The following is a 17033-nucleotide window of genomic DNA, read 5'->3' on the forward strand; positions in this document are numbered from 1 at the left end:
TAAACTACACAAGTATATGCACTGAAGGTCAGTAAGTGCACCTCTAAAGCAGACTGCCCACACAGACATTGTTCGAACACGTGTCTCACAAGTCCTCGAGTAAGCCTTTGCCAGTAGTTATGATCAGTGCAATTGGTTCTCTGAATTCAGCATTTCCTGACTAAGGTTGTACGCATCACCCTGTGATGTCCCCTTGTCAGAATTTGCCACGCGTTCCTTGTCAGCAAAGAGTGGTTGTTTAATTGAATTTTTCTCCAACAGGTACGAAGACCTGAGCCCTGGGCTGGGATGGGGCGCTTGTGCCATGCCTGCTGAGTTGTATCCTGCCGATCTTGCCTGCGTGCACCAAGCCCCTTCCCTGCACCCACACTCCTCGTCAGCCTTCCTGCACGAAGCTCCGTTGTCCTGGGCGGCCGCGCAGACACAGGCCGCTTCTTACACTGCCACCCATAACCCGGCCTTCGCGAGAGACACCCCAAGTTTGCAGTCTTTAGTGGAGGACCATGAAGACAAGGAGGCTCAGGACAGAGAAGCTCAGGACACAGAAGAAACTCAGTCACTGAACAAGAGCATAGAACCCGTGGACCAGAGCGCGGCGTGAACGTCTCCGAGGATGTCACACTGCCAATCTTGAGACAAGCCCTCCAGCCACCGTCCTCCTGCCGCCCCGAGGAGTTGGGCCAACAACTCCTCAGGCGGCTCAGGGCACCAGTCCGCGGGAGTGTGGAGTGCGGAGTGTGTCGATGAGCATGAGCATTCCACTTGCATTATTGTGTTCTCGCGGCTGACGATGACTGCAAACTCATGGGAAAGGAGGATATTCATGAATGTATAAAGTAAGATGAATATCCAGTAAATAAAAGTGAACACCTTCCCAAACAGAACAGTGAGAATGTGTAGGATAATCTGAAGCTTCCCGCGGTCAGGTGGGAAAGTATGGCATCGAAACACCTGTTCATTCACTGGTGGTTCGACACAGTCCCACGGAGAACCGTCTCCGATGCTACCAAAGTCTTTTGTCCCGTGAGGCCGTGACTCCAGGCCGTATTGGCCGCAGTGACTCGCCCACCTGACACGCGGCGTTCCTCCAGTCACCAGTACAGTGTGATATACTGACTGTGTGCAGCCTTGTACACACGTCTCGTGTGAATGTATTTCTCAGCGTCTTTCTGTAGTACTAGCTAGTCCTCGCAACACCCGCCCCCCGCGTCCCTCAGGTGGGATGCACCTGGACCCGCCTTAATAATGTAGGTTTACCACTAAAAAAGTTGCAGGACTCCGCCTCAACTTCAGGCCAGAACGTAGGATAAGGTGCAGCAGGTTCCTAACAACGCCCTCCTCTTCCCGGCACCCACACCAGCCTCGCCGCGCCGCACCACCAGCAGCCAGCCACCCGCAGTGCTTCTGTCTCAGCCATCGCGATATGCGCCGGGATCTGGGACGAGATAGGCTAGCCATGAGAAGGATATCAGGCCAGAGTGTCCTGCGAGGCTGGGCTGGAGAGTGGTTCAAGAGAGAATCATCAAGTTTAGCCATGGAAGGAATCAAGTGTCGGATCAGGAATAGATACGCTTTGTCAGGCTACAAGAGGTTGTCCTCGTTAAAAGACTTCCGTGACCCAGGTGTTAGAGTCAGCAGGTGATGGTGATTGCCAAGGCGTGAATGTGAAGGAACTGTAATGGCATTGATGGATCAGCCCCCACTGAGAGGAGGCCACGCTCCGTTGCCTCGCCGGCATGTTTTCTTGTGATATCTATTCTATATTTTTTTAGCTCCTTTCTACATTAAAGAAAATAGCTAATATACTGATGCCTGTTATTTACCCACCACAAACATATGTTGATGCAGCGCTGCGCCACATTCCAGACAGAGCTCACCAGGTTGGATTGTGTGTCCATACACCAATTTGCACTACTTATACACTAACTTATAGGCTTGAAGGATAGTGTCGTATCGATGACAAGCTTTATTAGAAGTTATTCACCTAAACTTCACGGTAAAGAGGAATTAAGCTTTATTTTCTCATTACTTCTGTTTTGTTAGCATTGTGCTTGCTGCTGCTACTACTACTACTACTACTACAGCTACTACTACTACTACTACTACTACTACTACTACTACTATTATTAACTGAAATGCTACACCTCTCAATCTCCCGTCATTTACAGCAGATGTTAAGCTGTGATTCCACCTCCCACAGTTCCTTGTATTGTCATTATATAACGCTGCTTGTCTTCTCTTCCGGAATACGAGTACTCATGCAACAACAGCTGAACTTGCTTAGAACGGTCTGGCGATTTTAATGAACTTCTTTTATTTATTTTATTTTATTTTATTTTATTTTATTTATCTATTTATTTTTTATTTTATTTTTTTTTGCCCTCGGCCAGAACACTTTTCACAAAATAAATTAATGCAAACACAAATAAACAGATCGATAAGAAGGCAAGATAATCATAAATACATAAAAAATCGATAAATTCTCAAGACTAGTACTACCATACAAGGTATTTTCTGTATTGTATTAAAAAAAAAAAGATACATGAATCAATAATATAAAGTAAGTAAAAATGAATAAGTAAGTAAATAAATAAAAACCAGATAAATACATAAATGACATTGTTCGGGTACTGACCATTCCCTCCAAACGGAATTCTGAAGCTCAACTATAATGATTGCCTCTCACTCAACAATTACATCATAATAAGCAGTGTTACCAACATGGCCCACTACTCTTTCATAATTCTCAAGACACTACCATACAAGGTGATAAAAAGCAGTTAGATGTCTTTAGGGAGCAAAAGCAAAGCACACATCAGGACTACATTTCCCACTTCTGAAATTACGTGATACATCTGGTATGACTGTACTCTTCTATCTTATTAACGGGAGGACGGTGAGTCTTCAGATTTCGTTGACCTTCACCTCACGAAGGTCAGACCACGACCACCATAAAAAATTACAATTATCAGCCTCTGTCTCCCTCCCTCTTTCCTGTGTCATCCTCCCTCCTATCTGCGTCTGCCTCCTCCTTCCCTCCCTCCTCCCTCTCCTTCCTGCCTCCCTCCACACGCTATGACAAGACGCTTTATTGGCCATCTCGTTGTTAGGTGCAAGTGGAGCTCTTGTCTCCTTTATTGCTGTGTTTAGGATATACTAACATTCACAGCGAAGTAAAAGAAATCAAAATAAAATGCAGATACTATATTATTAAAGGATTATAGTAGCTAAAATAAATAAAGAATATAAATAGAACATCTAAAAAATGCCTAAACGAGAGAGAGAGAGAGAGAGAGAGAGAGAGAGAGAGAGAGAGAGAGAGAGAGAGAGAGAGAGAGAGAGAGACCTATTATCGTGAAAAGGTTAATACATTCAATACATAAGTGAGCCTACAAGCCTAACAAAACAGACTGGTGCACGATGACAGCAAGAGGGGGATGCTTCGAGGAACAAAGGATGTCTGCAAGCTGCGCGTGTATTGCTAGTCCATACACGTCACTGCCAGTAGGAAAACAAGCCAATGAGGTGGTTATTAAGGTGCGTCGTAGAATTACGCCGTATTCTTGACGTCTGGGGGTGGCCATGAGTGGAGGTTGGGCGCGTGTTTGGTGTGGTGAGGGTGTCGCCAAGGCTGCCCATTCAAGGGTCTCCCGGAACCTGACTGGAATATGAGGATAAGTAGGTATTATGAAAGTGTAGTGAGCCATGTTGGTAAAACTGCTTATTATGATGTAATTGTTGAGTGAGAATTATTAAGAGAGGTAACCATTATAGTTGAACTTCAGAATTCCGTCTGGAGGGAATGGTCAGTACCCGAACAATCTATTATTTATGTATTTATTTATATGTTATTTTATTTATTCACTTACTTATTTATTTACTTATTCTGTTATTTATTCATGTATCTTCTTTTAATACATCCGTTAAGGAAGGTTAACACAATACAGAAAATACTTTGCATCCATTTCCTCTCCTCTTAACGCATATTCTTACTAGTGCTACATATTAACTATACAGCGTCTTGTCTAATAGGTCTTGTTTTGGGTTTGTGCAGAGTCGAGTGTTAGGAACAGAAGGAAATTACGTCCCATACACGTACAGAGGTAACACTCTCCCACTCTGAAGGACCAGACTAAATTCTTTCTAGTAATTAACTTTGTTCATATGCCTTAGTTCTGTCTCATTCTGCCAGACGAGACTAGTATAATTATATTCTTTCATATAATCAGCATTACTCATGTACCTCACCGCCATTTCCGTCTTTTTACCTATTTAATTATTTATTTAACTTAATCTTACTCTATCTAACTCCCAAGCACAATCTCGTGATTAATTCAAAACAACAGCTATACAGCGACCACAGTTTTGACGGGTATAACAATGAAGGATCTCATGTTATAGCTACTAGGAAAAAAAAATAGCGCGTGAAAATCCTAGAAGCCCATGTATGTAGTTTCGTCTGTCACAAAATTTGAGACAAATCTACCTATATAATTCCATAAAAAGGCACAAATTTTACAAAGTGTCCCATATAACATCATTTTCTATTATGCTTTCTGATAGAAAGCTATACACATATTTATGGGACACTATACTAAGTAATCAAGGATTTTCTTTTTTGCCAGATATTGAAGCATACATCTAGGAAACCTAATCTATCACTACAAATGTTTGGCTTCTCTTGTGTAAATCTCACAGATCACCTCGGGCACACCTTTATTTCATAGGCAGAGAGGAGGGCAGATTTTTATTCTAATATCTGCCGTAGATATTGTCTCTGGTTAAGCAGGCAACCTCTCATCCTTAGAAGTAGAAATATGTAGAAGGAAAAATATATTGCTAAAATATAGATCTTTAGTTTGTAATACTTAAATTCACCTCACTACTACTACTACTACTACTACTACTACTACTACTATTTGCCATCACTCTACCTTGTTAATGATCTCGTGCAAACTAAACCATTTTTCACATTTCCTTTTCTTTTGTCTCTAAATATTTTACCATGTTAGAGTAACCATTAAACTTACAAAAACAATTATTAGAAGATTTAATGGAACTCGCCCAAAAATAGATAGGATTTTTAAAATTAGCCATCTACTACACAAATTTTTTTTCTCTCTCTCTCTCTCTCTCTCTCTCTCTCTCTCTCTCTCTCTTATAACTGACAATAAATTGGAAGATGTAAATTAGTTATTCGGAGGGAAATAAAGTGGTTTGAATTATCCTTCGACAATACAGAAGTATTTCGTTTGCTTTGTATTGGGATAATCATTGAACTAAATAACAACGTAAATTCGAACATTTTAGGTTGTTAGGTGAAAGGAAAACATCATTGCGAAGAATTTTAAAAGGTGGCATGAAGTAGTCAGAGGGTGGAGGAGAGGGAGGAACAAGTCCAGAATCGTCCAAGGTAGAGTTTTTAGCAAAGGTTTGAGCGAAGAGTTCAGCTTTAGAAATAAATGTGATAGCAAGGGTGCCATCTGGTTGAAATAGAGGAGGGAAAGAAGAAGCAAAGTTATTTGAGATATTTTTGGCTAGATGCCAGAAATCACGAAGGGAGTTAGATCTTGAAAGGTTTTGACATTTTCTGTTAATGAAGAAGTTTTTGGCTAGTTGGAGAACAGACTTGGCATGGTTCCGGGCAGAAATATAAGGTACATGAGATTCTGGTGATGGAAGGCTTAAGTACCTTTTGTGGGCCACCTCTCTATCATGTATAGCACGAGAACAAGCTGTGTTAAACCAAGGTTTAGAAGGTTTAAGACAAGAAAAAGAGTGAGGAATCTACGCCTCCATGCCAGACACTATCACGTTGTGTGAGAGTAATATGCAATGTATTTATAAACGTTTCTTATATTCTATCCCCAATATATATATATATATATATATATATATATATATATATATATATATATATATATATATATATATATATACACTACTACTACTACTACTACAGTTACTATTATCACAGTCTCAGAATACATGTAGTACGACTCCGTACGAGAATACTTAACTCTGGCAGTGCTATGGCCACACAATTGGTAACAAGCAGAACACTGTAATACAGAATGTTTAAATATACACAGGCAAAATAAATAAATCAATCAATAAACCACGCATCGAATGAAAAGATTACTTTATAGCACAAAAATAAGAATCCGGAAAGCTCAATAAGTAATTAAGGGGAAAAACGGCATAGCAGTGAACATTAATAGACTGAAAAGTTATGGTGAAGTCCAAAAGGAACCAGACGCAATAAATAATGACATAAGTAATGGAGATAACTTAAGGGACAAATTTAAGGACAGGAAAAAAAAAAAAAAATCAACGTGTGAAAAATAGTTGAGTTACCCCGAAAGAGTTCTTGAGTCATCCTGACGAGTACAATGGAAAATAATGGAGATTGCCCGAAAGAGACAAAATCCCATGAATTATCTAGGTCAGCGCAGAAGAAAACAATGGATTTAGCGAAAGGAATACATCTAAAGAAAGTCTGAAAAACATTGTAGTTACCCAGAGGAAGACATATTCGACGACAGACCGAAAAATAGTGGAGTTACCCCTAGACTGCCAAAGTTGCTTGAGTCCCCCAGGAGAGCGGAAAGGAGAATGGGCGTGAGGCGGCTGCGCGGTGGCCACAGGGGACAAGCGAGCTAGTGTTTGGCTGCACTAGGGCAGGGAGGGAGGGACGTCGCTGTGGCTCTTGCAGGGAACTCACGATGGCCCCTAACGACGAGAAAGACGCACCTCTCCTGCCCTGGGACAACTTCAGCAACTGGGTTCATGCCATCTGCGTGGTGACCTTCGACCTGGAGTTGGGCCAGGCCATGGAGGTAAGGGCGGCGGAACTCCTCCTCTGCTGCTGGGGGTTTCTCTTATTTTGTTTTGCATCGTTTATTCTCTCTATTACAGCCGGAGTGAAGCACGGGGGAGAATATTCACGTAGTGGCTGTGTTGTCATGGGCGTGTGTAGGATGGCTACGCAGTGTGTGAGGATGCGGGGAAGGGTGTGCTGAGGGCCATGTGGGCTATGGGCGAGGTGGTGCGGAGCTGAGGGTCTTTGTGCTGCTGCCTCTGCTTGGGTAGCGTTGCCAGCACCCTGGGGCAATACGTAGGGCGCCCATGCCTTGTGTGCATCCCATCCACGCATCCCTTCCGCAATGTAGAGTAAGAGTAAACGGGATGCACTAACCTGTTACTTGTTAGTGTTATTACGGGGCCATTTAAACGGGTTGTAGTAATTAATGTTATTAGTTTGTGGCATAGTTAGGATTTAGCGACGTGTGTGTTAAGGTCACATCCGTCAATTAAGCAGGCGAGGAAGACAACTTAGTAATCTGCGTTTTGGCCTACTTAAGTTTCAGGCCTCGTGGAGCTTTCGACGTGAGTGGTTAACCTGTGTGTTATTTATGGCCTCAGGTGTGACTCAGGTGTACGCTGTTTGTTTCGTGGAAGAACGATTGGTAAAATTGTAGCAGTTGTGCACGTGTTCTAAAAGTGATTTACTATACTCTATCATAACCACAGATTTTTACATGGTGCTGTCAGCTGTTATATGAATACAAATGCTTAGCTGTCAAAGGCAGTGAAGCACACCCTTACCATTAGGTTAGCTTAGTAATTCTGTGGGGTCAAGGGGGGTTGGAGCCCTTTGCTAGCATTAGGAAACCAAGTTAGGTAGAAAGGTCATACAGAATTTCCTCATGTAAATCTCAACATTGGGGTTATTTGGACTTGTGGTGTACATGTCAGAAAATTTGTGGCTTCAGCTTGGAACTGCAATTGTACGGAATGATGTGAGGCCGTAGGAAAAGAATTGTATATGTAAGCTTGATTAATTGAATTGAGTACATAAAAGTGTTGCATTGGTTATAGTTGAGAGGAATTGTTTTCAGATCTTCATAGAATTGCAAATATATGTTTTTCATTTTCACCCACAATTATTGGATTGTTTTTGAATTGGCATATCTTTTGTTGGTTATTAAGGAAAAACATTCAGCCAGTTGCTTGAATTATGACAGGTGATGCTTTTGAGGAAGGAAATGTGATTGTTTTGTTCCATGTTTGTGGTAGAGATTAGATAGACTATCTTGATGTGTAGGTTTGGCTTGTGGAGTTTCTCTCACATGGCAGAGGAAGGAAATGTTTGTTTACTTACCAGATTTGTTACTTCCTGTGCTGTGTCCTGAGAATTATGCTGAAAAAATCAGGGATAGCTTTAACTGAAATGCCGGTCTCCAGTGTATAGGTATGTCAGAGCTAGGGTACTGAGCTGTGTGCCATGTACAGTACATACAGAAGTCAAAGAAAAAACTCCATTGCTATGTCCATATATCTGTGATCATCAGAAAGAGTTCCGAACACTAATATGCATATAGTTGATGAAAGGTTCTCTGTTTTTCGATGAAGAAGACTACATAGGCACATCATGACAAATTTGTGTCCATGAATTCCCACTTATAGTGCTGCAGTAAAGATGTCACTTTATTGAAGGCCATGTGTCCCACGAAAACATGAGAAATCATGAAGTAAAGGATGGAAATAATTGGTTTTATGTGTACATGCAAGCTTGGATATATGTACTGTTTGTATGAAGTATGAATAGTGATGCAGTTATTGACATGGCCCTGTCTTGCCGTCGTGTCTGTGTATGTTCATTAAAATTTCTGGTAAAGGCCGGTTAGTGTGTAAGTGTGGAGCAGTTTGGTTGGCTCAGAACTGCAGACTGCTATTGCAGTCTGCAGACCGCATTGATATGGCTTGATTGGTTAAGCTCATATTTTCTAAATTCTATTAGAGTGGATCAAGTGTTAGATGTTCCTATGAATATTTCTCACGTCTTGTGTATAACTAAAAGTAGTTTTCTCTCTTTTTAAAATTCAAAATGGGGCTTTTTAAAATTTACTTATTATCCTTTTTATAAAAAGGAATGCTTTATGGATGGTTATGGCACATTATGTGTACATTTACCTTATTAATGGTGTAGTTAATTTCAGAATTGGCCTTAGCATGATGCATTGATGATAAGCATCACTGCACCAGTCATAGAAGTTTAAGGTGTTACCATATTATGGGATAGGGATATAGGGACAAGTCATCCTGATGAAGATGGATAGAACTAATGGTATGGTTCACAATTTTTTAAGTAAAAATGGTGATGTCACAACTGATAGATATAATGATGTCTAATTTATTGAGAAATTTGAATGTAGCTATGGTATATTGTGATCAATAGCTTCAGCAAATGTGGCTGCCTGACAGACTAAGAACACAATACATTTACTTAAACTAGGAGACACAGAGAGTAGTTATCTCTACCAATCTCTATAGGAGAGGATGTCTGGAATAGATCTGAGGAAGGTGGAAAAATCCTTGATCCACATAAATATTTGGAGCCATCTCAAAATCTAATCAATTGCTTCTTGACTGAGTGCCAACCTTGGGCATTTTTTATTGAAGTTTGTTGACTTTTTAAGATCTTCCTGCCAGCCATAGACAAACGGACAAACATGCAACAATAAGTGTTCAATATTACAGAATTCTTTAAGGTGCCTAGCTTTGTTGCAGTAGAATGGCTAAAGGTATGTCACAAAACAGGATGGTAGGTGTTTGAAAGGAGGAGTAGTTTTGTAGGTAATGATATTGTTTGGTAGTTCAGGGAGAATGCGAGGGTATTGTGTTTTTGTCTTGTGCCATGGAGAAGAATGCGAGTGGCTGGAGAAAGTGAAGGGGTGTAAGTGCTGAGAGAGAGAGAGAGAGAGAGAGAGAGAGAGAGAGAGAGAGAGAGAGAGAGAGAGAACAAACCACGCAACTTTAAGAATTACTTCATGGGTTTCAGAACCTGAGCGTGGGTATAGAGGATTAACTGTTTATTAAAAATGGAGATGAAGCGCAAGGTACAGACATCTCAAGCGTTGAAGGTGCATGGGCACCACTCAAAAGCAGCAGTGCCTTAGAAGGATAAGACAAGATCTCAAGGGCAGGCGGTAGTGTTACTCATCACATGGCGTGCTGAGTGATTAGCGTGCAAGAAAAGCAAGTGTGGTACGAAAATGATGAGGAAATAGTGAGTACGTACTTGGCGAACACACACACACACAACGTTTTGCTTGATAGTTCCGTAAGACCCAGATGAAAAAGATAAATCGTCACTGGTATTTGCATCAAGTAACGCGTTATTCAGAAAGCTTCCTGTAAGTAACCTAGTGCCTGTGCTTGAATCTTTTTAGCATAGGAATATGTAGGGCGCATTGAAGGTAAGAAAATCCGGGTAGACATGGTAGTATTGTGACATTTAGCTTGGAGAAAAGGCTTGAGATGCATGGAGCGAGGCGGCAGTTCCAAGCTGTGTTCCCAGGGTAGGTTGTTGACCTTGGGGGAGGAGCCACAGGCAGTGAAGACCAGACTTGAGGAGGCATGTTGGGCAGGCAGACAGAGAGCATGGGGGAGGTAGGCGAGCAAGCTTGTTGTAGTCTTATGTAATTCGAGTCACTTGGCCAACTATTGCGCAGTTGTCTTAAAAAGCGTCCAGTTGCTATGGGCAGTAGAACGTCAAGGAAATAGGAATTAATAATTAATAGATAAATATGCATACTTACCGAGGTGTGTGTGTGTGTTACTTTGTATTTCAATGATTTTATGAAGAAAAAAAAAAACATGAGCTTTAGGTAACATGTACAATATACGTAATGCTGCTCGCGTCCATGGCCAAGAGTTTGTATTTGTCAGACAAACTATTAACCAAATGTGTTTTTGCTGCCTCAATGTTCTCCTCTAGTCTGTCATGGTAATAATTTTGTCGCTAAGGTCGTGCGATCATGCTAACACTGATGCTAGCTCTTCGTATTCCTGTCTTGTTTTAAAGCTTAGCGCAAATTTAATGAAATACCAAAAATGTTTAATAGCAAGGTTGTGATTCATTTTTGTGGATAATTGAATACCTTGTTATTGAGTAAAAAAAAAAAAAAAAAGAAATACAGCATTAGCTTCTCGTAAGTTCCAGAATAAGAGCGGAATACGTGAACACATAAACCAATCAACGAATGAGAGCATCAGTTAGGGGCAGTGTGCCGTGTTGCGGGACCTCAGGTGAATAAATCACTGTGGAAGAGTCGGAGAAACAGGACAGTCGTATGGCCAATGCGCACGTACTTATGAAACGTGTTCGTAAAGGTAAAATATGGGGATATGAGGGAAAATTCTCTCTCTCTCTCTCTCTCTCTCTCTCTCTCTCTCTCTCTCTCTCTCTCTCTCTCTCTCTCTCTCTCTCTCTCGCTCTCTCTCTCTCTCTCTCAAGCTTAAGTGAAACCGAGAAAGATAGTGAAATAGCTTGGGTGAAACTGAAAAAAAAAGTATTAAACTCGTGATAATGGAATGCAGTGAATATAGTATAGTGTTTTGAGCACGTAGTAGTCTGTAAACGACCTTGGCAGCGTAACGTGCAGTGCTGAATATGTTACCTGACAGCTGCATCAATATTTACCAGGGAGGTGTTTAGCATCACGAGTGCGCGCAGCCTGTTCTTAATAGCTACCTGTTTTGCAATGAACAGACGTGTGGTGAAGGTGCAGCTCACGAAACATGCCTGAAAAATTTTGCCATTGCCCTTGTCACTCCCACGCAAGACCTGCATACATATACATAAATACATACATACATAGGGGTGCCCGGTGTCGGTTGGCGCGACCTACCTACACACTTGACGGCAACATGACCTACTTCACACACACACACACACACACACACACACACACACACACACACACACACACACACACACACACTGCAGATGAAGAGTAATATTCCAAGTATGTTTTTTAGTTGCTCATCAAGGGATCACTCAAAAGTTATCTCGTTTAATGCTGACAAAAACCTGATAAGTTGTGAAGATGCGGTGGTTTGGCTTGGCTTCAGGCGCCCGCTGTGACGCGTATTGGGGGGCGGCGAGGGCGTGAGGAATGAATCTCTCTCTCTCTCTCTCTCTCTCTCTCTCTCTCTCTCTCTCTCTCTCTCTCTCTCTCTCTCTCTCTCTCTCTCTCTCTCTCTCCAATGAATAAGTGTGAAAAGATATTGATAAAACCAATAATTAGCTGAGTGAGAGATGCAAATAGTTAAAAAAGAAAAAAATACCTTGAAGCCTTTCGCTACCCAACTATTGAAAATACGTTCATTGCATATTTTATGATGCTTCAGTGGCTGTATGAAGAAAATAAGCAGCTAACTCCTCGTGCATCAAGTGAATCTCTAGGACCATATTCTAAAACACTTCTGCGCCGTATCACCACCATTTTCAAAAGGCTCAAGTTGAAGTGACACGGGTTTTCTAGGGTGTTTTTGCGTTCCTAGTGACATATTAACAAGATTTCTACAATATTAACATAAAAAAAAAAAAACACACTTGATAACTCAGCTAATCATCTCTGTGGAGTTGAAAATAGTCGTGGTGAGAGAGCAAGACGTTTTATGAATACTGGCCAGTCTACGGAACTGACCCGTCACTCCTAGCCTCCGTATCAACCTACAACACTTCATCCTCTCGCGCCTAGCCGCCGTATCAACCTTCCTTATCTTATTCTGTCATCGGGGAATTCGTTGTCACTCCTGCTTCCTGTCTGTCCTTTCTCTTTCCTGAACGTGCTCGAGTCAGCTCTAGTCAGTTTGTATGTAATATTAAAGGTATTAATTAGATCCCCATTGGAGTTCTGTTGGTATTGGTGTAGATAAATCATGGAATATCAAGTGTGCGTTAGACGTTTTTACCTCTCTCTCTCTCTCTCTCTCTCTCTCTCTCTCCTCTCTCTCTCTCTCTCTCTCTCTCTCTCTCTCTCTCTCTCTCTCTCTCTCTCTCTCTCTCCTCTCTCTCTCTCTCTCCTCTCTCTCTCTCTCTCTCTCTCTCTCTCTCTCTCATCATATATATATATATATATATATATATATATATATATATATATATATATATATATATATATATATATATATATATATATATATATGATGAGAGAGAGAGAGAGAGAGAGAGAGAGAGAGAGAGAGAGAGAGTGAGTAAACAAAAGTGATTACCGGATCATTGACGAAACTTCTGGTTGGTTATCAGTGCAGCGCAACGTGTGTGTGTGTGTGTGTGTGTGTGTGTGTGTGTGTGTGTGTGTGTGTGTGTGTGTGTGTGTGTGTTCCCCGGCTTCTAAACAGTGTGGCGAACTGAAACTATTACACCCTCGTCCCAGTAACCAAGCTCATTGTTTCGTCACTAAATTTGCAACTTTGGGTTTGCTGTGCACTTCCTCTACATACTTAGGACTTCACGGATGAGTGGTGGCTGTGGTGGAGTTTAATGTTTCAAGTGTTTTGTCGTTTTATTGTGATGAATTAATAAGAGGATTTTCCTCCGTTAATATGGAATAAAAAGGAAAAGGAAAATTCAATTAGGTAATCAAGGTCCGTGTTCTCAAAAGGTTTGGCGACTTATTGAAGTTTTATCAAGGGTATATAAAATTATGGTGATAGTTTAATGAAGATTTTAACCTCTCTGATCTTTAGCCTTTGAAAATACGTGCGTAATTCTAATGAGACCAACGTATTTAAGAATATAGGCCAGAATCATGTTATGTGTTGTTATATCCCTCCCTTACTTACATTTCTCATCCTCTGGCATGTTAATTCCCTCAAGGCTTCTTATGCCGTGGATATCACCGACTCCATGGATGATTATTATTTGATAGAATTATTTCATGATAATCGAAATCACAGCTGGTGGTGGTTAGGTTTGATAAGGTAATGGTAGCGTGAATAAGGTATGAAATGGGTAAGTAAAATAAATAAATGAAAATTACTACTACTACTACTACTACTACTACTACTACTACTACTACTACTACTACTACTACTACTACTACTACTACTACTACTTTTGCTGCTGCTGCTGTTAATAATAATGATAATAATAATAATACCCATCGCTAGACACGAAACCTAACGTAAGCACATATAGAGAACGCAGATTTAACTTATCTACATTCAAACCCGCCAATATTCTCATCGCGATACTGTGCTACGGTGAGTGACGATGAATACAACACTTCCTCCTCCATTACAACCCCCTGCCTGCCATTTCCGGGTGTGACTGTAGGCGTTATGATGCGATCACTGCGATGCACACACGCTAGGCTGCACCCCCCCTAACTGTGCCCTCTTGCCCGCCCCGCCATACTCCGCCCCGAACAAAGAGAGGAAGCGGGAGGTTACATGAGTGATCACCGCGGGCGTACTTTCCCTCCGCGCACATTCCTGACTCTTAACATCCATCTATACAACTTCTCTCCAGGCTATTGACTTGGGTTAAGAGGGTAAGAGTGCAATGGGTGTGTATGTAGGAGTGTTCTGGTTGTTTCTAGTGCCAAGAAGATTGCGGTTAGCGGGAGATGCACGCGGTGACAGCCCGAGCGTGGTGGAGCAGATGTCACTGCGCACGAATCCTGCTGTAGTAAGGCTGGGAAAGTGTGGCGCTGGTGGAGGACGTGTGTGTGTGTGTGTGTGTGTGTGTGTGTGTGTGTGTGTGTGTGTGTGACCCCGCAACGGCACCAGCACAAAGAAAGGGTGTTGTAAGTCCGTCGAAAATGTGTACTATGTATTCCTTGCATGTGTCTGTATCATCTGTATTTTTATTGTAATACACTTTTAGACGTGCATTATACAGCCTTTTGTGTATCTTTGTGTACTGGCCTGTCGTCTTTGTCCTTCAGATAAGCCCGTGCAAGATAATGGAAGGACCTGCGTTTCTCCATGTTTTTATCTGTACTTCTAAGGTTATGTTGTATTATAAGAGTGCACACTTCTAAGGTTGTCGCTTCGCTGACGTCTGGAGTGCTGGACGCCACGGGTGGTCGGTAGAGGATATGAGAGCAGCGGGGGAGCGGATAGAGATGTCAGGAGAGGGAGGGAGGGAGGAAGGGTACAGTAGGGGGAAGATTGTCACTCGTCACGTTATCATGAAGCCCTACAGTCCCTTCTCACCGTCCCCCGCCCTTCCTCTCTGGGAAGGAATCACAGACGGGTAGGTCCCTCCTTCCCTCGCTTCCCTCAGATCGAGTTTGTAGTCATGGTGATGGGAGGGTGGTGGAAGACGGAGGCTGCGTATTATCATGCACCGAGACGGAGAGAGAGAGAGAGAGAGAGAGAGAGAGAGAGAGAGAGAGAGAGAGAGAGAGAGAGAGAGAGAGACTGACAAAAAAGTAAATAAGATAGATTGAGTAATTTCACCACGTCATATTTCGCAAGACAGCCTCGTCCTTCGTGGAAAATGCCTTGCTTGTCCCGCACTGAGCGACCACCGACCAGCCAGCCAGCAGCTCCCTCCCATGCGCCTATCATCCATCTCCCTCAGCCACTCAGTCCACGTTCCCGCAGGTCTCGCCTTTCACGAGAGCGTTGCAGCTTCAGTGGTCTCCTTACCGCAGCTCTCAATAGTAAATCGCTCTCACATCATCGAACATTTTCTCCAACCCCTTATTGCTCCTCGGCGGCAGCGCGGGGAACAGCGGTGATGGCGGGAGTGCTAGCGGCCTTGGACTTTGCGGCGGCTTCCCACGATTATGTAGACTGCTACCGTAGCGGACCCCGTTACATATTTTCCCCTTACGCAACCCGTACACTTTCGTTGGTGTTTTGGGGTGTTTAAATCATACCATAGCTCATCTCCTTATGTGAAACGATGCAGGTAGTAAGTACTTCTTGTTTAGGAGATTTCCAGCCCCGCGTGTGCCTGTAGAGCAGCGGGTGGGCTTCGTGAGACAATTGCCAATCGCCCTTCAGACAACTGTCATAGGATCCGCTTAACTTGCCAGTTCAACGTCACTACCGCCTACACGGAATATATAATCACTTGCTGGTACTGCTTTTTCTTTTTCCTGCGTTGTTTGGTGCCTCTCAAGGTGATCCTGTCATTGTTATTGTTGTTATACCTAAATATAAGTGATGATGAAAGGCGGTCTCATCAGCGGATGTTTGTGACACCGGCCCACCGTCTCGCATTGACAACCAGCGTAATGTAGGCGGCGTTCCGTATTCTTAAACGCTTTGCTCTTTCACCACGACTGTTTTCAAAGGCCACATAAATGATTAGTCAGGTTCTGAAAAGTATTTATCTTCGTAATAATGTAGAAATGTTAATTTGTTACTAAAACCACAAAAAAAAAAAAAAAAAAAAACGCCTGTTAAAACTACAGGGACTGCCACGTGTAAGCCTGGTCGCTTCTTGTGCAGCTTCCCGTATTTCTTATGTTCTTATGTTAACTTTATCTAGATCCTTTTGAAAGTAGTGGAGGTGAGCCCATGTGTTTCAGAATGCGGTCATTGCGTCGTGGTGTTCAGTCCGTCGCGGTGTATCATGTTATTAGCGTGACTGCCTGATCTGCATCACCTCACATGTCTTGCTTCGTGCTGGGGCTGCATCCTTCCATGATTTCGTATATCGCCTTAACTATTAACGTCCAGCTACACGTTTGGTTACCTCACAATGGACTTCGACACGCTTCAGGGATGGCATGGTGAGAAAAACATAATTGCCGCATGAAAGCACGCTCGTTATTTATAAAACCAGATGAAAAAAGCAGGATGATAGGATGCAGTTTCCCACCATATAATAAAATTAAAAGTACGAGTTACAGTTTTGCGTTTATGGTATTCACTCGCTGCTGCTTTTAACTTTTGTACTACATGTATTTTTTGCTTCTCCACCATAATTTCCCTGACTCTTAAACCAGTGGCAAGTAGGTGGGAGTGGAGGGTGCTGGCGGTGAGAGTGGCGGCAGGTGGATCTTGTGGTGGAGCAGGGGAAGGATGGGGGTGCCGTGAAAGTTCCTGTGAAGATAACAGACGCGTAGCTTCCTCTCTGGTGGCTGGCTGGCTGGCTCTGGGCTGTCTCCTCCTCCATAAAGTGGATGGGGACCCTTTTGTTTTCACAACACCGTCACGCTGTATGGGAACACAAGATGTAATGAGGGGAATGACTTGTCTTTTCTTACATAGACCCT

The 17033-nt window shown here is 42.4% G+C and overlaps 2 protein-coding genes across 6 annotated transcripts in view; both read left to right on the top strand.

Annotated features, from left to right (window-relative positions):
- The window catches only part of LOC135100572 (uncharacterized), a 51595-nt gene extending 49790 nt beyond the window's left edge, over positions 1 to 1805 (top strand). For all 5 annotated transcript variants that reach the window (XM_064003588.1, XM_064003585.1, XM_064003586.1 and 2 more), the window contains exon 5: positions 262 to 1805. In XM_064003588.1, coding sequence (XP_063859658.1) covers positions 262 to 601 — 340 coding nt within the window. In that variant the 3' untranslated portion in view covers positions 602 to 1805. The remainder of the gene's footprint in view (positions 1 to 261) is intronic.
- A 4844-nt stretch (positions 1806 to 6649) lies between these two features.
- The window catches only part of LOC135100573 (protein DENND6A-like), a 30177-nt gene continuing 19793 nt past the window's right edge, over positions 6650 to 17033 (top strand). Inside the window, exon 1 of the mRNA XM_064003589.1 lies at positions 6650 to 6839. Coding sequence (XP_063859659.1) covers positions 6726 to 6839 — 114 coding nt within the window. The 5' untranslated portion in view covers positions 6650 to 6725. The remainder of the gene's footprint in view (positions 6840 to 17033) is intronic.

This window comes from Scylla paramamosain, chromosome 5 (genome assembly GCF_035594125.1).
Source record: "Scylla paramamosain isolate STU-SP2022 chromosome 5, ASM3559412v1, whole genome shotgun sequence".
NCBI lineage: Eukaryota > Metazoa > Arthropoda > Malacostraca > Decapoda > Portunidae > Scylla > Scylla paramamosain.